This window comes from Neolamprologus brichardi, chromosome 14 (genome assembly GCF_056152115.1).
Source record: "Neolamprologus brichardi isolate AB-2024 chromosome 14, ASM5615211v1, whole genome shotgun sequence".
Lineage (NCBI taxonomy): Eukaryota > Metazoa > Chordata > Actinopteri > Cichliformes > Cichlidae > Neolamprologus > Neolamprologus brichardi.
Genome location: NC_142117.1, coordinates 2,953,577 through 2,978,105, shown reverse-complemented (window position 1 = coordinate 2,978,105; position 24,529 = coordinate 2,953,577). Strand labels below are relative to the sequence as shown.

Here is a 24,529-nt window from a genome sequence, read left to right as displayed (position 1 = left end):
TAATAGAATGTAATATTTAAAATATAGTTATCCATTATACCCTGCTGCTTCCTTATGTTCCATCCTCTCAAAATCTTTCCAGAAATAGGCAAAAAGTCTCTCTGAACTAATATACGATGGAGCTAAAGGCGCCATATGAGCTGCTAAATTGTTGACTTCAGTCAAGTTTTTTAGTCTTAAATTGTGATTCGCTTCACTGATGACCTATGATGCCTCTATGAAATTTGTTTATCAATATGACAAGAGGTCAAGACTAGAGTAGATTCAGCAGAGACCTTAATTCAAGTTCAAATTTTATTTGTCATATACACAATCATACATAATACAATATAAAGTGAAATGCTTGTTGCTGTGCAAAAAAAAAAAACTAAACATAGACATAAAAGTAAACAAAACTAAACTAGAAATGAAACGAAACTAACTAGAAATTTGCATAATATACAAATTTAAAATTCCAAAATTAACAGTAAAAAAATTAACAGTAAAATTGAAGGTAAAAAAAAATATTTAAAAAAATAGAACGTGCAAAAAAAAAAAAATTTAAGAAAATATAAAAGTGTGCAAGTTGAGAGTGTGCAAATAAACAGTGTGCAGTGCAACAGTTAGAGGTGGAATAAACAGTTGCTGATGTATAGTGATGAGAGAGAGAGAGTCCAGTCCTACACCTGATTCAGGGACCGAATAGCCTGAGGGAAGAAGCTCCTCCTCATTCTCTCTGTCTGGCCTCCTCACTGTTGAGGTCTGGGAGTACTTCCCAGACCTCAACAGTGAGAAGAGTCCATTGTTGGGATGGGAAAGATCCTTCATGATCTTCCTGGCTTTGATCTTGCATCGCTTAGTATAGATGGACAGCAGGTCAGGAAGCTCAGAGTGGAACCCCGATAACGCTCTTGTCTATCTTACCTTGTTACAGCAAGGATCATAACAACCAAAGTACAGCCAAAATCACAGTGACAGCTTAGTCATCCCATTTAGTCAATGAGAGAACCTGCTGCAACTATAAAACCTAATCAAGATACAAATAGACCAAGACAGAGTCATGATGAAGAGTGTGCAATTCTGTATAGATAGATTTTAAGACGCGATTTAAAAGTGGTGAGAGAGTTTGTAGTCCGGAGATCTGGTGGAAGTGCATTTGAACTGTGAACTGGAGCAGATGGTGATCTGTGAGTAAGTAGTTAAGCAAACCAGAGAGATAAGAGGTTAACCAGGTGAGTGGTATGTTATTGATGCCAAAAGATGTTAATCTATGAGGAAGGATGCAGTGGCAGATAGTATCAAAAGCTGCTGCAAGGTCAAGGAGAAAGAGGATAGTGAGTCCAGAGTCAGCTGCAAGCAACAAAAATCACTTGTGGTTTTTACTAGAAATATTTCTGTACTATGAAATGAATGATCACCAGATAGAAACTGTTCATACAATTTATTTCTAGTGAAGTGTCTGAACCTGTGCAGCTACTATATTTTTGTGAATTTTGGCAAATTTGAGGAAAGGCAAATTTAAAATTGCTCTAAAATTATTCACATTTGTAGCGTCTAAACCATTCCTTTTCAACATTGGAGTTTTCATTGCAGTTTGGAGAGAGGATGGAACAAAACCAGAGATAATATCTATGGACTCATATCTGTTATTAATCTCTGTCTCTCTTCCACAGCATGTCTTTATCCTGTCTTCCTTCTCTCACCCCAACCAACCACAGCAGATGGCCCCGCCCCTCCCTGAGCCTGGTTCTGCTGGAGGTTTCTTCCTGTTAAAAGGGAGTTTTTCCTTCCCACTGTCACCAAAGTGCTGCTCATAGGGGGTCATATGATTGTTGGGTTTTTCTCTGTATCTATGAAGCGCCTTGAGGCGACTTTTGTTGTGATTTGGCGCTATATAAATAAAATTGAATTGAATTGAATAGATAAGAGAGGAGTGCACGATATTAGTGATCAACAAGCCAAGAGAGGGGCGTGAAAGATTAACAAGCTTAGTGGATTGAGTTTACGCTATGATAACTTTTACTTACTAATAATAGAAGATATTTGAATTATTATAGGGAGTTCAAAACTGGATAGAGAAGAATACAGATGAGTAGGAGAAAACATGCAAATAGAACAATTGACCACAAGAAGAGGGCAGCTATCGGTGAAGATTAACAATTTTGGTATTTAAAAAAGTCCATAAATTTGTTACAGACTGCAGCAGAGTGGGTATGTATGGCAAAGGTATCTGCAGGTTTAACAATATTATGTAATATAGAAAACAAAGTACGAGTATTTTCATCACTGCACTTAATAATAGAAGTGCTGTAAGATGATTTAGCATGATAAATAGCTTCTTCATAATGTTGTATATGACTGAGATAGATATCCTTAAGTCTTAAGAATAGTACGTCCATTTTTGCCGAAGACACATTCCAGGTGACGGCCAACGGCTTTGAGTTGGTGAAGTTCAGATGAATATTAGGAGGCAGAACGGGAAAAGGAAGTTCTTGAAAAATATAGTAGCTGTGCAGGTTCATAGACACCTCACTAGAAATAACTTCAGAATGGAGGAATGTAAGAGGTTTAGTCCATTGTTATAGTGAAATACCAAGTCATCTGTGGAAGCTGAGGCATTTAACCCTGGAGAACCCATGGGGTCGGCTCTGACCCCATGGGTTCTCCAGGGTTAAGGTTGGTAAATGACTAATGCAAATGCCTTACCTAGCAGACAATTTAAATACAGGTATAGGTTCAGAGAATAAAACAAACTTCTCTAACTATATTAAGCAATAAGTATGGAGAGAGAGCAGAGAGAGCAGCAGCAGCCAAAATGCGCCAGCGTCCACTCATCCTGAAAACAGCTTCAACGCTTCCTTGGCTTTGCTAACCTTTATCGCTGTTTCATACGAAACTACAGCCAGGTAGCTGCACCACTCACCACTTTCACCTCCACCAAAAAACTCTTCCACTGGAGACCTGAAGCTGAATCAGCTTTCAAAAAGCTCAAACATCTGTTCCCCTCAGCTCCTGTTGTGATTCATCCTGTCAACACTAAATCATTTGTTGTTGATGTGTCTGATGTTGGAGTCGGAGCAATGCTTTTGCATCACTCTGGACCCCGAGCTACAACCCTGTGCATTGTTTTCATGCTGTCTCTCCCCCTGCTAGAGCGGGCTGAACATCCATTCACTGACAATAAGAACCTCACGTACCTCAAGACAGTTAAACGCCTGGATGCCCACCAGGCCTTGTGGTCCTTATTCTTTGACTGTTTCAAGTTTGCTATGTCCTTCCATCCAGAGTCCAAGAACACCAAGGCAGATGCCCAGTCCCATTAGTACGCCCCTGACGCAGATCCCTCAGAGCTGTCAACTGGGCCTCATCTCTTGGGGGATTGAGGAAATGATTCGGCAGGCTCTGCCAGATCCAGGAACTGGGCCCCTGGGCTGGCGATATGTCCCCTCAGCAGCATTAGCTTTGGTACTAAGCTGGGCCTACAAGTTTTCATGTCATCATGACGTAGGTCGGACCATCCCTCTGCTGAAGCGTCACTTCTGGTGGGGGATGACAGAGAAGGATGTGCAGGACTAGTGCTGGTCTTTGCTGGCAGCAAGACCAAAACTCAGAAGCCTTTGGGCCTGCTTCAGCCTCTATCCATACCTTCTTGGCCTTTGTGGCAGGACGTAGGCGGTGGTGCCGCGGCTGGAAAGGCGGACGCACCTGCGCAGCATCGCAATCATGCCTCACCAGCTTAAGAGTGGTGTAGGGTCCTGTCATGTTGTTGTTGTTGGTGTGTGGCTGGCAGTTGGAGTGCTGCAGCTTAGTCGTGTGAACAAGCTACCTTGTTAATAAAGAGATGCTTAAAAGCATAAACATGTCATCCGGTCTGCCATGGTTTATCACACCCCTGTTCCCATATTTCTCTCGTCTTAGTCACTGACTTACCTGTCTCCACAGAAAAATCAGTAATCCCTTCTGTAATTGACAGATTCTCTAAGGCAGCACAATTTATTGGCCTGGACAAACGCCCCACAGCCACAGAAACAGTGAAGCTTGCGGTATATCACATCTTCAAACCTCATGAATCACCTCGGACAGAGGCCCCCAGTTCACCTCATAGGTTTAGAAATCTTTCTGTTCTAGGGACCCAAGTCAATCTCAGCTCCAGTTACCACCCACAGACCAACAGCCAGACAGAACGGCTGAATCAGGAGTTGGAATCCACTCTGTGTCATCACTCACAACCTGTCCACCTGTACCTCAAATCTCCCATCGGTAGAGTAGGCGCACAATGCACACACCTCATCATCCACCGGTCTCTATTTGAAGCGTCACTCAGCTTGCTTCCCAAGGAGGAGGCGCACGATCTGATATCCTCGTGTTGGTGTTGTTCCCAGATCATCATACTAAAGGTTGATCCAGGATCAACATTGCAAGTGACCAATCAGAATGTTGTGATGTCATACTTTTGCGACTTCGGGAAAAACCGGCGTAAAACAAAAAACTGTACTTAAGCTGCGAGAAACCGCCTTTGTCCGCCGATCAACGGACCCTAACCCTGACCCTTTAATAAACGCTAAGCAGAATTGATTTTGTCCTTGCAACATTGGAATTTCATAAATGCACGAATGGGTTGGTGCGCAAAAGAATAACGTCACAATAATGTGATTGGTCACTTGCAATGTTGAACCTGGAACAACATTTTCATGATGATCTGGGAACAACACCAACACGACGATATCAGATCATCCGGAGGAGGCTGACATCACAAATCCTTCACTCCAGCACCACCTCCGGCACTGGCGCAACGTTTCGGTCAGAACTCTGGAAGCCTTGCATAAAGCTGTCAACCACCAGCACCACTACTCGGATCAGCTTCGGACACCAGCACCCCAGTACACCCCTGGAAAGAAGGTCTGGCTCCCGTAAACTGAACCATTGTGCAAGATGGTTCATTGGGCCCTATGATATCGACACCATCATCTGGGTCATTTTGACCCAGCATTTTCAGTTTCTTGTATTTTGGTATCTTTCTGTATTATGGTTTATTTTAAGATTCTTTAGTTGTCCTGTTTTGAATATTATAGTCCTACGTTTCAGTGTAATTCTGGTTAAGAGTTTGGTCTTAGGTTTAGTTCAGTGCCTGTCATGTTTCCTTTCCGGTCTGTGTCTCATATTAGTGTGTCCAGTGTTACTCTCCGATGTGTTGTCATTATGTTTTATTCGAGTCAGCTGTGTCCTCATGTGTCGCCACTTCTCCTGATCACCTCATGTGTGTATTTCTGTTTGCTCAATTATCTTAGTTTTTCCCAGTGTAGGTTTTCAGTTAGTCTTACCCATGTTTGCTTCCATTTGAGTAGTAATCATGTCAGCCACAATAAAGGCTCGTTTTTGGTTTGTAACTGAAGTTCAGTCTCCTCGCCTCTGTCTGCTCCTGGTCCACTCACTTCTTCACTCGGTCTGCCCCACGCCTCGACCGTAAAAATCTCACCATCCGCTGTCAAACTCAAACTCCCTACATCTCTAAAGATTCATCCCGTGTCTCACAGGTTATGCCAGTACTCAGCCCATTACTTTCTTTTCTTTGTGCTACAGCTCTCTGGTCATGCAACTGCTCCACTCATCATTGGATCATACTCCCAGCATTTGCCACCCAGCTTCACGCGCCGTCTCCCGGAATGGGGTTTCAATATCGCACCTACCTGCCCTCTTGCTACCACTCCTCACAGGATCCCTTGGAACTCAGGGCAGTCCTCATTGCGGACCGTCACTCCCCCCCCCCCCCCCCCCAAAGCATCACAGACTCTTCCTTCAAACTGAGCCATTCACACTTCACTCCTGGATAAGTAGTTAACAGTTCCCCGCTACCCACCTCTCCTCTGTTCACAGTTTACTGCATTAGACCATTACACCCTTGCCATGTCTAGTCACCAAGCCACAAGGTCAAGGTAACTTTATTTATACCCATAGGCAAGGTAAATTTGCTTTACAGAAAAAATGACAGCGTTTGGCATCCCTTTAAAAACACACCTAGTAAAGCTATAAACCTCACTGTGGCACATATATAGTAATTTTAATATTTCGAATCAAAAACAGTTCTTATTTAATTCAGTGACAGCAACGGGGACAAAGCTATTTTTATAACGCTTTGTCCTGCATCTCGGAAACAGAAACCTCCGTCCTGAGGGAAGAAGCTGAAATTCACCCCTTAGAGGACGGGAACCATTTTTAAGGATTGATAAAGCCATCCTCTGTACCTGCTTAGAGTACAGGGAGGCTAAACAAGACTGTGGCTCACCTATCAGACGACTGGACCATCTCACAATCTGATTTAGAGAGTTTTTCTCTGTGACAGAGGTCTGATTGAACCATGCCACCAAACAAAAGGATAAAACAGACTCAATAAAAGAACGATAAAACAAAGTTAACATTTTTTGGTCAATGTGGAAACGAGCAAGTTTCCTAAGCCATGAGTCCCTTGTTGAATTTACTCTTGCATTCACGTTCTGTAAATAAAGCTTGTGTGTCTGCTGTGTCTGCATCTGGCTCTGCCTTTGAGTCCACCATCACGTACAGGCGCCTTTTGACAGATGCTAAAAATACTCCATGTATAGTTTGAAGACTTCACAAACCCTGCAGCTATTAACCTCTGCTCCTCTACTCCTCTTTGTTTGCTAAGATGAAACAATATCTTTTACTTGTACATGTAACTTCCCTCCAGTATCTTCACTGTAACTTGATTGCATGACTTTAATAAGCTTTGGCATAACAAGGATTGTTAGTGGAGTTTAAATGTCACTGATTCAGCCCTAACTCCAACCTACTCCCACAGCTGCTGAGAATGATGCCATCAGTATAGATGTGTGGCATTTCCATCCACACCTCACATCTACAGGCTCCGACATACACACATATTGTCACGGATTGGTAGTGCTCTGCGGCCGACCTGCCCGTTGTGCTCGTGTGTGCTGTTTTTTGTTAGTGTCTCCCTCTTTCTCTGTCTCCTTGTGTTTTTGTTTTTCTCTCGCTCCTGGATGTTTTGGTCGCTGATGCAACTTCTCAATCTGGAAGTGTCCAGTGCTGGAGGTAGCCGGACCTGCCACTCGTCACCCCTGCTAAATAGAGCAAACTATTTAGCAGTGCAGCCAGGCTCCAGTTAACGCTGGATCATTGAGTTAATCCTCATCAGTACGGCCATGATTAATCATGTTTGAACCTCGCTTATTGTTTATAATTGCCTGTTAACGTGTGTGTGTTTTTGTTGTCAGGAATCGGGAGCAGAGAGTGTCTTTCACGAGAGCGGATTCACGGGAGAAGTACGAGAGAGGAGCCACGGGTCGGAGCACGGATTGTTTGAAACTGTTTTTCACTAACATGGACACTCGCACAGTGGAGAGAACTTTCTGGGAGCTGCTTCGAAGGAGCCACAGAGTAATTGAACTGTATATATTATTTGTACAGGTCACTGTAAATAAATCCACTGTTCTTCCCCCACCAATCCTCGACACATATAGACCCAGAATAACCTGTTTTTAAAAAACAACAACAAAACAAAACCAACAACGACAGCACAGCTGATTTACAACACAGGTGAGACATAAGAAACACACTGATTCTGACTGTACTCACTGTTACTTATAAATACTTCGTACAGGTATACCTATTTATCTTCATGTTTCGATGGAAAATATTACAATTATATAATTATAATTTATATAATATATAATTTCAATGATTTCAGTTATCCCATGACAACTGTAAGTAATCTTGATCAGATTTTTAAGACTTGCAGATAGCACAGAAGGAGACTGGCAGGTTAAAACAATGTCAGCTGACAACCATCAGTGCACTAGCACGAGGATATATGTCTATTCAGGAGTGTTTATACACTCCTCAAAAATTAAAGGAACAGTTTTTATCAGAGTATATCATCATGTCATTTACACTTGTGGGATATTAATGTGGTCAGTTAAGTAGCTGAGGGGATTGTTAATCACTAATCAGCTGCTTTGGTGTTAATGAAATTAACAACAGGTGCACTAGAGGGGGGAAATAAGACAGCCCCCTCCACTCCCCCAAACAGGAATGGTTTTACATATGGAGGACACTGATATTTTTCCCTTCTGGTCTTTTCTGAATGTACTTTTGCATTTGGCTCAGTGTCATTATTGGTAGCTCGGCCTGGACACTCCAGAAGTTGCACAGTGGTCCAACTCCTCCATATGTGCCATTGCCAGAAGGTTTACTGTGTCTTCCAGAACAGTCTCAACACCATAGAGGAGAGATAGGAGACAGGAAGTCAAGAAGAGCTGGACAGGATCATAGAAGGTCCTTAACCTATCTGCAGGACTGGTCTCGGCTCCTCTGTGAAGGAGGACCAGGATGAGCACTGACAGATCCCTACAAAATGACCTTCTGCATGCCACTGGTGTGAATGTCTGACCAAAAATGTGTTTTCAAAGTGCTCCTTTAGTATTTTTGAGCAGTGTACATTGCTGCTTGATAGTTCAAATATGAAATTGTCATATTTCAAACAGCTCTATAGTCCACTTTTTGTATGACGGGACAAAAATTGTCTGTCCTGTATTAGGAGAAATATGCAAATTAACCAGCACACATTAACGCATCACATCTACACATCGTAGGTTACATTAAAACACGTATTAGTGTGTATATTGTGTCATCAAGTATGTTTTATAAGTCTTTAGAAGTGGTAGAAATGGAAACTTATGTTTAAAATATTTCAATGTTTATTTTGTCTTTTACCTTGTCATGAGTTACCACAGTAAACCAACTTGTAAATCTCCAGTTAAATAGTAAAATGAATGGTTCATCACAGTTTTTGTATGTCCTTTCAAGGATTTCAAGGACTGCAATAACTTCCATTTTATATATATACAAGTAAATATCTTGTTTAATAACTTCAAATATCCTTGGGCAAGATTCTATTTTTTGTTGCTTGTATGGCCACAAATCATTGAATAATAATGGACATCAGTACTTAACGAGCATAAGTTTTAAATTCACCCATTTCTTGTAGTGTGCAGATACAGAGTATATTTACATCATCTTCTTGACATTTAAACCTGTCCTAGACCATTGTCTGAAATAAGGACATTTTTTCTGGTTGGATGGAAAATCATTTTCTAACATAGCTGGAAGGATTTATTTTTTTATTGTGAGTGGACGAAAACATTTTCTTTAAATGTAAACACTATGATACCTGAACTTTCTTTGTGTAAAAACTAAAAATGAAACTAACACATTCGTATGTGATCAAGTTTGGATTTGTCACCTTGCTCAGTTTTCTTAATATAATAGCACTACAAAATAAAAATAAATAGACGCACACACATTAACAAAAACATCGTATATCACCTTCACATATGCAGTTTAAACAAAAGTAAAAATTCTGTTAATCAGTAGTATTGATCTACAGTGCTATGAAAAAGCATTCGTCTCCGTCCTGATTCCTAGTTTTTTCACATTTTTATCACGCTTGAATGTTTCAGTATACCAAACAAATTTTATTATTAGACAAAGATAATCAGAGTAAATACAAAATGCAGATTTGATTGAAATGGTTATTTCATTAATTAAGCTATCTCAAAGTACCTGGCACCTAACGCTGACATATCTATAAGTCTGGAATGGGCTACAAAGTAATTCATAATGCTTTGGGACTACAGCAAACCATAGTGACAGCCATTATCCCACAAATAGAAGAAAATTTAAAATAGTGATGAACCTAGGAGTGTCCAGCCTACCAAAATTGCTCATAGACAACACCAATGTCTCATCCAGGAGATCTCCAAAGAACCCAGAACCAAGAAGAATTGCAGGTTTCACTTGCCTCAGTTAGGTTCAGAGTTCATGATTCAACAGCATGAAAAAGGATGGGCAACAATGGCATCCATGGGAAACCACGGAGGCAAAAAACCACTCCTGACCAAAAAGAACATGCATGATCTGATATCCTCGTGCTGGTGTTGTTCCCAGATCATCATACTAAAGGTTGTTCCAGGATCAACATTGCAAGTGACCAATCAGAATGTTGTGATGTCATACTTTTGCGACTTCGGGAAAAACCGGCATAAAACAAAAAACTGTACTTAAGCTGCGAGAAACCGCCTTTGTCCGCCGATCAACGAACCCTAACCCTTTAATAAACGCTAAGCAGAATTGATATTATCCTTGCAACATTGGAATTTCATAAATGCACGAATGGGTTGGTGCGCAAAAGAATAACGTCACAATAATGTGATTGGTCACTTGCAATGTTGAACCTGGAACAACATTTTCATGATGATCTGGGAACAACACCAACACGACGATATCAGATCATCCAAAGAACATAAGGGCTTTTCCTATATTTGCCAACATCATCTTGGTGATCTCCAAGAAAATATTTTGTGTACAGAGGAGACAATCTTTTGGAAGGTTTGCATTACATCTGGTGTAAAACAAACACAGCATTTCATAAAAAGATTATAATACTAACAATCAAACATGGTGGTGGTTGTATGACAGTCTGATGCTGTTTTGCTGCTTCAGGACCTTAATGAATTGCCATAAATAACAGAACCGGGAATTCAGCTCTCTACCAGAAGATCCTGTAGAAGAATTTTTTGGTTCTGCACATTAATTAACGTCCTGAAACCCAAGCATGCATAGGTTATTCAGCAGGACAATGATCTAAAACCAGCAAATAGACTAAATGGTTCAAAAATGCACAGGCATGACCTTAAATAGCTCATTCATGCTTGGAAACCTACCAAAATGGCTCAATTAAAACAATTCAGCAAAGCATACTGGGCGAAAAATTCCTCCACAGTGATGTGAAAAGACTTATCTTTATCATTATCACAAATGGTTTCTTGGCACTCTTGCTGCCAAAGGTGGCACAACTAGGTCTTAGGTTTAGGTTTATTTTCTCACACAGGGTTAGGCAGGTTTGGATAGCTTATATCCCATAATAAATTAAGTCATCATTTAAAAACTACATTTTGTGGTAACTAATGTTGTCTTTGTCCAATATCAAATTAGTGTGATGATCCAAAACATTTAAAATATGCCAAAATATGCAAATACGTACATACATTGGGGTTTCTCCCAGTGGATTTCAGATCGGCTGGCTGTGGTGAGTAAAAAGGACAAGTTTTCTGTTTCGGACTTAAATCCCACACGGCTTGCCCCGTACATCGTGACAGTTTTACATTTTTTTAAATGTTTGAATGAAAAATGTTATATACACTGATGTTGGTCCACTCTTCAAGTACTTTCATGTAACACAATGAGAAAAACACAGTGAAGTGGAAAGGGAGTTTTTTCAATTTTACTCAAACAAGTTTGACTTTTAGACCATCAGGATGAAGGATTTTTAAATGACGGTTTATATATCCTTTCAAAACAAGTCAACATTCAGTAATATCTTATCAATAATAACAACTTATGATACAAGCTGCTCTACTGGGAAAGTGCGTGCATGTGTTTGGTTGGACATGCAGTTACTTCGCTCAATGACTGGAAAAAACTGTGACAACCCATGACATTTAAGAACCATAGACTCAGATTACACCATCAGCATGAAGAGACATTTACGTTGTACTTTATACAGGACAAACAGCTTGTGCTGTTGGGAAGCAGTGATCTTTTATGTAGAAAACCCCACCTCATTCCCACCCCAGCTCTGATTTTCCTTGCATTTGATCAATGCCATCTGACTCTCAGTGAATTAAAAGCATTTTGTATACAAGCCTTATATTCAGAGCTTCAAATATAATTGAACAAATCATAAATCATAAATAAACTGGTCAAAATTACCGTGTTAACGCAAATGAATCTGCCATCACAGTCAATGCGATTAAATTTTTTAATGCAATTAATGCATCTGAAGTGCAGAATAACTCAAAATCCCTGAATGTTTTCTGTCAACGCATTTCGGGCAGTTTGTTCAAGTAGAGGTACCATTGCACATGTGCAAATGGGCAGTTGATCTGGTAGTGATGGGCAGCTGCACCAATCATTTCAATATGGAAGATGATAAACGCACATTGGCCCTTGATGGGAAATCTGAGTATTAAAAAAATAACAAGACGGAACAGTTGACCGACATAAAGTATTATGCACATTGTGCAAGAAGGAATTTTCTTTTCACTGAAGCACTTCCAGCTTAAAATATCACATTGACGTATGCTGCTAGCACTTTGGCCAATGTGTCACCCAGCATGTGACAAACCACTCACGGAGCATCGGGGGCTCAGTAAAGCTACGTCGGAAATATTGACAGACACAATTGAGAAGTGCATTACAACAAACTGCAGACCTATTAATATCGTTGAGAACCTACATAGCTTTGGTTCCTCGTTTAAAGTGCCTGCAAGATGTTCAATAAACATGTTAAGTGCGTATATTTTCTCTTTTTTCTCAAGTCTGTTTGGTCATGCAAAATGAAATGCAATTAATATAGAATAAAAAAATAATGATATTTAATCGTGATTAATCAAAATTAATCCACTGTAACCGATTAAATATTTTAATTATTTGACGGCACTAATATATATTATATAGTATGTAATCTATGTATGTATACTGTATTAGTATACAGGTTTTTTTCTTTGAATTTAAGCATACATTCTTTGTGTTTATTCTGCATTTACTTCATTATATTGCATAAATGTCTGTTACAAGGTTAAATATAACATTGAAAAAATGTAATTGCAACCAGGCTATTGATCAAGTAATTGCAATTAATTGCGATTAATTACAGAAAATTGTGAGATTAATTAGTCAATTTTTTTTAATCTATTGACAGCACTAAAATAAACATAAATTATTTTTCAGATCCAAATCTCTGGAACCCTTAGATTTCAACTTTTCCTTTTTAGGTTTTTAACAGCAACCGTTGTCAGGTGTTTGCTCATTAGTCTTTACCTTACAACATAAAGCACCTCGAGGCTGTTGTGAATTGGTTCTATATAACTAAAACTTATTTGAATTGAGTTTTTCTGTCTTTAGACAAAGCCATCCCACTGGGATGGGTGTAGCTCAGGAGGTAGAGCAGGTCATTTGCTAATTAGAAGGTTGGATGCCTGACTGCTCCAGTCTACATGCCAAATATCCTTGGCCAAGATACTAACTAGTGATGTGTCGGTCACGAACAAAAGCGAACGACACGAACACGTGAGCCTTGGTGCTTGTGCTGAGCGGAGGGGGGAAGGGTGGTAGTTACACTTGCAGTAGTACACAAACAGAGCAGGAGTAAGAGAGAGAATGAGAGCCAGGGGCAACAACAAGAGACAACACATTAGAAAGGTATAGTAAAGAAAATCAGTGACATCAAGAAAAGAAGCAAAATCTGGAAACATTTCAATTTTACTGACAATACATGGGCAGAGTGTAGTCTGCAAGAAAACAGGCACCTGAGAACTGTCCACCCATCAGTGCAATGCGAAGATAAAACACAGTTAGTTGAGTGTGATATTAATGAAGGTGCCAGCCAGTGTGTCCTGCAACTGTTGCTGCTGCTGCATCTACAGCATCTTGCAGTATATCACCACAACCACCTGGGACAAACAATGTAGCATGCTGCATCAGGCCAGTGATGTTCCTGGGCCTAGAGCACCGTTCGTCTGACATTCAATGCCAGATAAACCAGTTCAGTCAATTTCAGCAGGAAGTCCAGTCGGAACGCTGGGAGCATCAGCCACTGTTGGGAGGTGCAGTAAGTGATTCTGGAATGCTCGTGAGCCCCACAAACAAACTGCTCAAATTAGTGCACAGCTGCAGCCTGATGCCCAAAACAAAGGGTACATGACAGGAAAACCCAGTTCAGTCTCTGTGATGGTGGGTAAGTCAGGGGGTGGGAATGGAAATAGAACTAAAGGCCCTAAACAAAGTTCCCCAATCACTAGCAGTAGCAATGTTAGACCATTTAAACCAGCGGTCTCCAACCTTTTTTGCGCCACGGACCGGTTTATGCCCGACAATATTTTCACGGACCGGCCTTTAAGGTGTCGCGGATAAATACAACAAAATAAAACTAGTACCGGTACTGAAAAAAAGAAGATTTATTCATAACACACGTGAAAAAAGCCAGGAAAACCGAGTAAACGATAAAAACGATAACAAAATAACGCTGAAAACTGATAAAAACCCTGAAAACTATACATTTCACACCTGAGCCTCAACTCTCGCGGCCCGGTACCAAACGACTCACGGACCGGTCCGAGGCCCAGGGGTTGGGGACCGCTGATTTAAACTGAGACCATTTAAATGCCCTTTAGTATGTCATTGTTGTGGGCAGTTCATGCTGATTAGGTTGATTATCCTATTGCCAGTCTTCGCCTTCAAGTTAATGGACAGGAGTATTTTCTTACAGTTGAAGTAATGGATACCAGACTGTGTTGGGCCGGGACATACCAATGCCATTTATCAGCAAAGAGAGAGAAGAATCTCCATGTTTCATGTAAAGGTCTGCTCATAGGCACTAGGTCTAGCTATAAAGGAGCCACAGTCAGAGCCAGGTCTGAGTAAGTTACCTTTTGAAAACAGCAAAATTCCCGAGTTTGAAGGATTAAGAATGCCGCACTTAAAGAAAAGCAAAATCCAGAGGAGACAGGAGAAACTGAAGAGGACAGAAATTGCAGAGTCACTTCCTGAACCAGAGATTGATGAGCTACTGGTTGTCCCGAGCAATATTGTCCAACTCCAAAGGGAGGACCCTCTTTAGCACCCATCCATCCATCTTCTTCCTCCGCTTTATTCGAGGCCGGGTCGCGGGGGCAGCAGCCCCAAGCAGAGAGGCCCAGACCTCCCTCTCCCCAGCCACCTCCTCCAGCTTATCCGGGGGAACACCAAGGCGTTCCCAGGCCAGCCGAGAGATATAATCTCTCCAGCGTGTCCTGGGTCTGCCCCGGGGCCTCCTCCCAGTGGGACATGCCTGGAACACCTCACCCAGGAGGCCCCCAGGGGGCATCCTTGTCAGATGCCCGAACCACCTCAGCTGGCTCCTTTCGATGTGGAGCAGCAGCGGCTCTACTCTGAGCCCCTCCCGGATGGCCGAACTTCTCACCCTATCTCTAAGGGAGAGGCCAGCCACCCTTCGGAGGAAGCTCATTTCTGCCGCTTGTATCTGCGATCTCATTCTTTCGGTCACTACCCACAGCTCGTGGCCATAGGTGAGGGTAGGGACGTAGATCGACCGCTAAGTTGAGAGCTTCGCTTTTAGCACCCCTTTTTGCAAAATGTGCTGAAGAAACAACACATATTACAGACTGCGTAAGTTGTAAAGGTAGAGGATCATTAGGGGGTCCATTGTCCCTCTCAGTGGGTTACTCCCACAGGGCTTAAATCTGGGACTCTCCACCATTTGACCCTAGAACTGAAGAAGCTTCTCGGATGAGAGGTGAAACGTCTTTAAGCAACTTAAAGAAGTCCAGACGCTTTTCTTTCCAAGCTCCTAAGACTACAATGACCTGGATGACTGAGAACCTTCACAGACATATTCATTGTAAAGAACGAACGACTGTGTTTTTGTAAGAGCTTAAGGCCTGTAAGCTTTCAGTTCAGTTCCTTGGGCAGGTCGTTTTGGGCATCTGAAAACCTCCTGAATGGCTACTCTCTTTTTTGGCCACAGCAATTTTCAGAGACTCTCCAGTGTTGTAAATCATACCCACAGTGTCAGTTGACAGCCCCAAGTAGGAAAGGAGACAGAGCACCACTTATTCTTGTGCCTGTGATAGACACCCACTTTTCTTGTGTTGCCATGGACATTGTTAGCCCATTGGTGAGAAGTAGTTCAGGACATGGTACACTTTGGTGTTGTGCAACTATGCAACGAGGTATCTTGAAGCTTTCCCAATGAGAGCTGTTAAAGCCTGCTAAATTGATAATTATCTGATACAGATATTTTCAAGGGTGGGTATTCCAAAAGAAATCCCGACAGACCAAGGATCAAACTTCACTTCCAACCTGTTGAAGGAAATCTATAAATCTTTGGAAATTACTGGAGCCAAAACAAGTCCCTACCATACGCTAACTTGAGAGGTTTAACAAAACCCTGAAATCAATGTTGAGGAAGTTTGTAAAAAAAGCTCAGGAAAAGACCGGGATCAATGGCTCTCGTTTTAGCTTTTTCCATTTCAGCTCTTGTATGGTCACAATGTCAGAGGGCCACTGGATATACACGAGGAGGCTTGGGAGGGGGCCAGATCTGAAGTGCTCTTCCCTCTCTTATGGGTTGAAAATAAGGGTTTGAACTTGATGCATTCTCAATCATCCAGGTAAGTAAATCGTAGCGTTTTGAAAAACGCTACATCCAGATGAACAGAATCAACTTTTGGAGTTTCAGTAACTGGCTCATAGGCTCATAGGATGTGATGGCTGCCTTTTTATCCATTTGTGGATGCACCTTCCTGCCTCTTTGTGGTACCACAAATATTGCGCCTGCCTCCATCAAACCGCATATTTCTTATCTCTGAAAATAGCTTGTGTCAGGGTCTCCTGATCCAGCATTTTCAGTTCTTTGTGATTTTTGTATTATGTCAAGTTCATTTATGATTTATTCTATGGTTCCTAGGTTTTGATCCCTTGCCCCTCATGTTTCTCTGTGCCCTCTGTTCTGTGTTTAGTCTTCTACCCTGCTGGAGGGTCCGAGGGGCCGCTTCAGCCGCCGTCTGCCTTCGCTGGAGGGTCTGAGGGATCCATCCGGCCTGCAATATCAGTATCTGCAGCTGCCACGCTGCCGTCTGGTCCTGCGGTTGCCACGGCCCTTCCTCGTCCACGTCTAGCATGGACGGCTTTTCCACAGTCATCTCCTCAGCATCACTGGCCACTTTCCAGGCCGCTGGCTGGACGTCCTCGCCATCGTGGAAGGCCTCCGGAAACGGTTTCCACGTTGCCGCCGTTGCTGCCCGCACGGTCGGCCTCCAGAACTGCCCTGTCGCCCCTGTTGCCGTCCGCACGGTTGGCCTCCAGAAATGAACTGTTTTGGACTCCTGTGTTTCCGTCCTCCAGGTCGCCCCCCTGAATTATTTATGAACTGCTCCCTGCACGCCACTGTTTTTTGTGGACGTTTTGTTTTTGGACTTCTCTCCCTCTCTCTGTCCAGGCTGGCTCCTTGTACTTCCTGTGTTACGTTTAAGGTTCACATCTTGCTGGCAGCGTTTTCAGTTTCATGTCCTCCCCGTCCTGTCAACTGTAATTGTCCTCAGCTGTGTTCCCTGTGTGCGTTCACTTCCCTCATTACCTTCTGTGTATTTATGTCAGAGTTTCGCTCTGTTCCATGTTGCGTCGTCCCTCATGCTGTGTGTTTCCCAGTGTCTTCTCGTGTGCATTAGTTCTATCAGTTTCCCAGTTTAGTTTAGTTTAGTTTAGTATCCTTTTCCCCTGCCCGCCAATACAGCTGTGGCTTTTTGAGTTCATTCCTTGTGTCAGTGAGTTTGCGTTTGGGTCCGATCCCTGCCTGCACATGACAACATGACAGCTTGAGCCTAGCCCCCTCCTTTGGACAGGAGCAGCTGATGTTCCTGGGCCTAGAGCAAATCCTCCCATAATAACTTTCTCAATTTCTGTAGCTTTGCTCTCAGGTCCAGAACATAATACATTTTATTTTTCCCTGGGCTTGAGCGTTATAAGCAGTTTTCTTTAATAATGTCCAGTATGCTCTGCGGCTTCCTACTGATCAATAACTCAAAGGAAGAAGACCCCGTGGAGGCCTGTGGCACTTCACCAGCCTGTCAGTCTGAGGTTGGCAGATGCTGGTCCAAAGACATTTGATGCCCAGTAATTCATACAGGTCCTTTAATGTGCAAGACATGAAGGCTGTGCCCTCATGCACTGAAAACAAAAGCAGCAATCTCTATTGTGTTCATTCTCATGAATGAACATACGAATCATGGTCTTATTCAGCTTCCAAACATATTTAATGCCCAGTAATTTCTACAGTTTAAGTGTGGGAGACATGAACAATGTGCTCTGGTCAATCAGTAACACTTACGGGATGCCTACTGAAAGATGTGTGGTGCTGTTTCAGGTCATCTCTTTTCGCAGAAATGGTGCACACCAGCACTACTTTGGGATATCGTGTTGCATGATCCACCAGAACTAATACAACGAAATGCACTCCTGTGAAATGGCACAATGAGCTCCATTCCAATGCACTCAAAGAGGACCTGTGGGGCTAGGGGATCATCGGCGATGTTGGGCGGTTCCTGCAGCCGGTTGAGTTGTTGCTGCTCCACTGACGCCTGCTCCCAGTACATGAACAATTTTGCCAGTTCCAGTACTGACTGTGTCGATCATGGGTCCATTGTCCCACAACTGGGTTTTGGCATGACTGTGACATTGCAGTTGAATTCCTGATGAAGGTTCTCAGGGCCCTGTTGATTGTATACAGTTCTATAGTTCTAGTTCTTTCTTTGACTGTTTATGCCAGTAGATAAGCAGCAGCATGCTGGATCATTTGAAACGTAACAGTAAATGTAACATAAACTGCAAGACGAGTGATCACAAATATATGCAAATCTCTCTCTGTTGTGAAAAGAGAAGGTTTGACTTTAGATAGCTGCCTAAGCTGAACAAAAGATATTTCCCTTCACCATACTTATTTGCTTTGTCCTTTTTAGGAACTGGTTCAATTTTCACCCCAAAGTTGTTGCATCTGCTTTGACACAGGATGTGAGAGGCTCCAAGTCCAGGCCCCAAATACAATGACCTCTGTTTTGCTATCACTAAAGACTAATAAAATCAGAGCCAGACATGTTCTGATACCCTTAACCCTTTAAAACCGGTCAGAGCAGCACGCTCCGTTTTGCGTATCTATTTTTAAATCCCGGTAGCTCTGCAACCACGTAAGCTAGCGCAATAATTTTTTTTGCATATGAAGCCGGAGGAGTTGTACTTACATCTTATGCCATCAGCTTGTCCTCGGTCACAGTTTCCTTCCACATATAACTTTGCAAAAACTGCATAAAAAGCGCTTGCAGCAACAAAAACATAATATTCCAGAAACACGCTTTGCCGATCCGATCAGCTATTCATAACACTTCCTACGTCCATCAGCGTGAACTATCGCATGTCCGCCATGACCTGCCCGAAACCGGAAGTGACGTCATTTTCGTGGAAATGTAGTTTTTTACCATCAGGGCCTCATGAGCCTATACTGGTGTTTTTAAAAGTTATCTTTGACTTTGTGACTTTCTGTGTCGTTTCTGGGATGCTTAGGACTCATATTGCACTGCTGGAAACAGTTTATTTTGATGCATATGCTGCTTTTTTGCAAATTTGCACTGTAATATTTATTTTCGTTTTTCCTGCAGTGTATAAAAATTGGTGTATTTCAAAAATAAAACTATGAAGACACTCAAAATAAATTTCCTGTGGTGGGAAACTATTTTGTGCAACTTTTTTGTATTTACAGTTTTGAGGGATAAGCCTCTTAAATTTCTCTAACTAGAAATATATGTTAAAAAACAAAAACGATTTTCAATTTTTTTGTAGTTTATTGCACTTTTTTGCAATCTATGTAATTACTATGCACTTAATGCAAACATATTATTAAAATTTAGGCTGTAATGGTTGTATTGATGTATAGCAACTTGAAATGCTCCCAAAAATGGCTCCACAGCATGTAAAAATATAATATAAGCTCTGGCGGACTTGGTTCTATGGTAGGTCTTAAAGGGTTAAATCCTTCTAACATAGGTCTGAGGGGGTTAGGGTAAGTGTGTTTCAGTGGTAAGTACGGTAATGGACTGTTGGAGGAAGTCGGAGTACTTAGAGAGAACTCACACAAGCATAGGGAGAAACATGCTAACGCCACACAGAAAGGCCCCGGTCACATGGTAAAATCAGGACTTTTGCTATGAGGCAACACGGCTAACCACAAAGCTACCTTGCTGCCCATCAATGTAATCGTGTGTCTTTAAAAAAAATGCTTGTGCTTACTGAATAATAAAGTAGATTATATCTTTTCTTCATATGCTTTTTTTTTTTCCAATTTTATTTGATCGGTTGCATCTGTAGCATAGTGTTGAGCCAACACAATTTTCCCTTACAGCAAAGACAAAAATGAGCCAGGACAGGGTCAGTGAATGTTTCAAAGCAGTAGCACAATATGAAGCGAAAGCCCTCTAGCCTTTTGGCAAAGCAGAGTCTCTGGTCTAGGTAATTATTTTCTATTAGTGTCAGTGTCATGTTTTTCTAATAACATTTATAGAATGATAACATTATCAGAAGAAGAACATCTATTGTGCCAAAAATAAATGCATAAATACAATAAATAACAAATTTATCCTACGGCTTTCATTTGTTTTTTGTTTTTTTTGTTTTTTTCACATTTGATTCTATTTCAAGCAATGCCTACAAGTGACACTTAAAATTAACGTTTTGGAGTTATTCTTGGGCCGCACTATGAATTCTTTAATAGGTTGGGCCACGAAAGATCCACCGACCCATCCTTGAAATCCGGGGTGATGAAGGATGCATTTGAATTGGGACAGCCTTCGCCGCCTGGCTGTGATGTAATCAGTCTTCAAATGCAGCCTCGGAATTGGGACAAACACAAAGACTCACAGAAAAAATAACTATGTGGCGGGGTGTGGTTTGTAGCTCAGCTGCAGGGGAGGAGTGGAGTAGGGCTGCCACGATTAGTCGACTAGTCACGATTATGTCGACTATTAAAATCGTCGACGACTGATTTAATAGTCGACGCAACGTTTGAAGCTTTGTAAGATCACAAAAGACGCAGGAATAAGTAGTAGGATTTAAGAGTGTAATAACGGACTGAAACAGAAGATGGCAGCACTGCATGTACAAGGATGCCAGCTGCCGTTAAACCCCGAAGAAGAAGAAGAAGCTGTGTCCCAGAATTCATAGCGCGGCCCAGCGCAGTTTCCAACAATGGCGGCAGCTAGTTAGTTTTAATATTACTCTTATTATTCTTTCTGGGTCACAAAATAAACGTTTAACATATTTTCAGGCGAGAATGTAGCTGTGTAAACCTCAAATATCTGCTCAGTTTATCAAGACACCACATATTTTCAAAAGCGCTCCGACGTTTTCGGAGACGTCTGTTAGCCACTAGCTCGATAGCTAGACGGGGGCTAGGCTAACTAGAGCCGTGAGAGCACCGGACTCCCAGCAAATCGTTTTCAAACCCACCGCTGTCTTTCGCTACTCAGGTTAAACATGATATATAAGTCACTTAGATAACTTAAAAATGTTATTGTTTGGCTTTTTTTTAGTATTTTATTTGTTCCTGAGTAAATCGGTTTGGCTGAGATTAAAGTTATAGTTTTTACACAGCTGAATAAACGTCAAGCAGACAGCTGATTATCAGAAGTGTGAGATGCTCGAGAATTTACTCCGGTGTCCTGTTATATTTTAGATAGCAAGGAGTTTATTAAACTTCACCGAAACAATCTGCAAATTTCATTAAAATTTTATAAACTATCATCTTGTCTTGATTATCTTTCGGCTGGCCTGGGAACGCCTTTGTGTTCCCCCGGATAAGCTAGAGGAGGTGGCTGGGGAGAGGGAGGTCTGGGCTTCTCTACTTAGGCTGCTGCCCCCGCGACCCGGCCCCGGATAAAGCGGAAGAAGATGGATGGATGGAATTAACATGAAGGGAAGCCAATACAGGAGAAATCTGCTCTCTCTCTCTAGTCCCTGTCAGGACTCTTGCTGCAGCATTTTGGATCAACTGAAGGCTTTTCAGGCAGTTTTTAGGACACCCTTAATATCCTTTATCCTTAATTCATAGTAGTGAATTATAGTAGTCCCGCCTAGAAGTGAAAAATGGACGAACTACTTTTTAACCTGTTTTTTTCACTCTGAGAGTATTTTTCTAGGCTAAATGATGATCTTCTAAATTAGTGAGACACCATTTCCTCTCCAGCTTATGAGCTATCTGTTTTAAGGTGCGTGTTTGAGAGTTGTGTTAGGGAGTCAAGCACAAGAATTAAAAACAACAAGAACAAGATAATCAACCTTGGTGCGAGTAGTGTTCAGGTAGCTGAAAGAGGTTTTCAGGAAAACTGCTATATGTTCAGTTTCTATGCCACATGTCAGAACAACATCCAGAGTGTTACTGAAGTGGGTTGGAGTTAAATAGTGTTTTCAGGGTAGATTTGCTTATTGAAAAAGTATATATGTATTGATCTTTCTTAAGACAACATCCAATAAAGCCCTCAAGCTCTATTAAGAGCAGGCCAATCCTCACCTTGGAAAGTAATATCTGTATTGATGACACAAAAAGCCAGCCTTGGAACATATTCACTGTAATACCATCAAATATGCCCCGGAGGGAAAAAGCCAGGACGGTCTTTGTTTAGCCAGTGAGCAAGTGAAAAATGCCACAGCGAAGCTTTTGTTTTGAAACATGGCAGTGGTTTTTCATCAGTGCAAGCGATTCAAGCAGTGCTTGCATTGTGAAATCTAAAATACAGACATCAGTTGAAACGTGGCAGCCTCCAGCTCACACTGGAGTGGCTTGCAGCTGAGTGTGAAGCGGCGGGAAGAACAATCCGGCTGAGGTTTCAGACTTGAGACCTCAGAGTGCCCACTCTGTGTCAGGAACGAATTACTGCCCCAAGTGGAGCAGCTTAAGTATATCAGGGTCTTGTTCACAAGTGAGGGAAGATGGGAGTGGGAGATTGACAGGCGGACTGGTGCTGTGGCTGCAGTGATCTATCGTAGTGAAGAGAGAGCTGAGCGTAGCAGCGAAGCTCTCTATTTACCCGTCGCTCTACATCCCCACCCTCACCTGTGCTCACAAGCTTTGGGTATTGACTGAAAGAAGATTGAAAATACCAGTGGTGGAAATGAGAGATAAGGTGATGAGTTCAGCCATCCAGGAGTCCCTCAGACTACAGCCGACACTCCTCCAGACGAAAGGAACGAGTTGAAATGGTTCGGGCATCTGAGACAGATCCCTCCTGGGCACCTCCTGAGTGAGGCGTTCCAGGCACGAGCTAATAGTAAATAGATAACTATAGTTATATCATCATTTTACAATGCAAAGAAATGAAGAGTGTAGTAAGAGGCTTTGGGAGTGATATGAACTATTTCACAAAATATATTTGATTTTTCATTCAGTATGACCTGTAATTAAGGCAATGAACACTGCAGCATGTTTACAGAGGTCAAGAAAAGGCAGATACGTGCGATTATCCATCCAAAGCAACAGATGCTGCACAAGAGAGTTGAAGAAGAGAGTGCAGACAGGATAGTGTCAGCGGGGATTTTGTGACAGATGGAGAGCAGCAAGAGTGAAAGGGAAGGTTCACGAGATGGTAAAGAGACCTGCTATGATGTATGGAGATGGTGGTACTGGCAAAAAGACAGGAGGCTGAACTGGAGGTGGTGTAGGTGGAGTTGACGACGTTGAGATTTTTATTGAGAGTCACCAGAATTGAGAAAATTAGAAGTGAAAACAGAAAAGCTAGAGGTTGAAATGATTTGGCCATACAACAGACGGATAGTTGGATGTTAAAATAGAGTGCCAGGAAGGTGGAAAAGAGGAAGACCTCAGAGGAGATTCATGGATGTAGCGAAAGAGGACATGTAGATGGTTGTTAAAATACATTAAAGTCATTGCTTTTCTCAATTTAAAACCAGTTTTGTGACAGCAGCTGAGCTGGAAGATTGTTTTTCTGAAATATATCCTGAGAATAACTTTTGTTACATTTTGTCATTAAAGCATTCAGTTAGATTAACAGAGGGAAGACTTCCTACCCTTGCTGGAGGTTATTCTTGTACACTTACTGAGCTTGTCCTCATGGGCTGAAGTTTGTGTCCTGCCATTTGACCTTTGCCCTAATCCAGATGAGGAAGTCTGGTTTTGACTTTGCACTGGAGTGGGTCTCTGGACCAGGTTGCTCTCACTGCCCGCCCTCATCAGCCTCTCTCCAATCCGCAGCATGCACGAGCGATTGAACTGCTGTTCTTTTCTTAAGCTGGGACTTCTAGAACCTGCTGATCCAGGTTGACCGAGATGGGTGGAGGACTTTGGCATCTTTGCTGCTGAGCAGAATATTAGATCTATACTCCAGGGTTAGTCCAAATCTTCTTCCAGAGTTTCGGCTTCTTCAACTTTTGTCTTCAAAAAGGCATTTATGGCTGCCACAGTCTCCTTCCTGTGTGTCCGTTTTGGGTTTTTAGGGATTGAAAATGTTTTGGTTTTGTCAGGTTGTCTCTTTAGTTCATGTTATCCTCCACCTCCTGTGGGCTTCTGTTTGTCCAGCTCCACTCCGCTGTTCTTCAATCTTGGATCAGTTTGAGTTTTCGTAATCCCTTTTCAGCTCTTGTTATCTGTGTACTGCACAACTGTCCCTGTGTTAACAGTAGCAATCATTGTGAAAAGCTGTGGCTGCTCACATTTTTCTCTATAGTTTCCCTCTCCTGCTGTCTCTCTGTCAGCACTGTGCTCTGTGTGAGCCTCGAGTCCTCGGGCATAGCACACTAGCTCTCTCGCTTTTCCTTTCTCTGTTTTACTCTCTCTCTCTCTGCCTCTTTCTTCTCTGACCTATTCCCACTATGAATTCTGTTGTTTCCCCTAAAATTT

The 24,529-nt window shown here is 42.0% G+C and overlaps 1 protein-coding gene across 1 annotated transcript in view; it reads right to left on the bottom strand.

The window, feature by feature from the left end:
• The window catches only part of LOC102791002 (sickle tail protein homolog), a 100,889-nt gene extending 76,909 nt beyond the window's left edge, over positions 1 to 23,980 (bottom strand). The window contains exon 1 of the mRNA XM_087850631.1: positions 23,701 to 23,980. Coding sequence (XP_087706757.1) covers positions 23,701 to 23,980 — 280 coding nt within the window. The remainder of the gene's footprint in view (positions 1 to 23,700) is intronic.
• Positions 23,981 to 24,529: the final 549 nt, after the last annotated feature.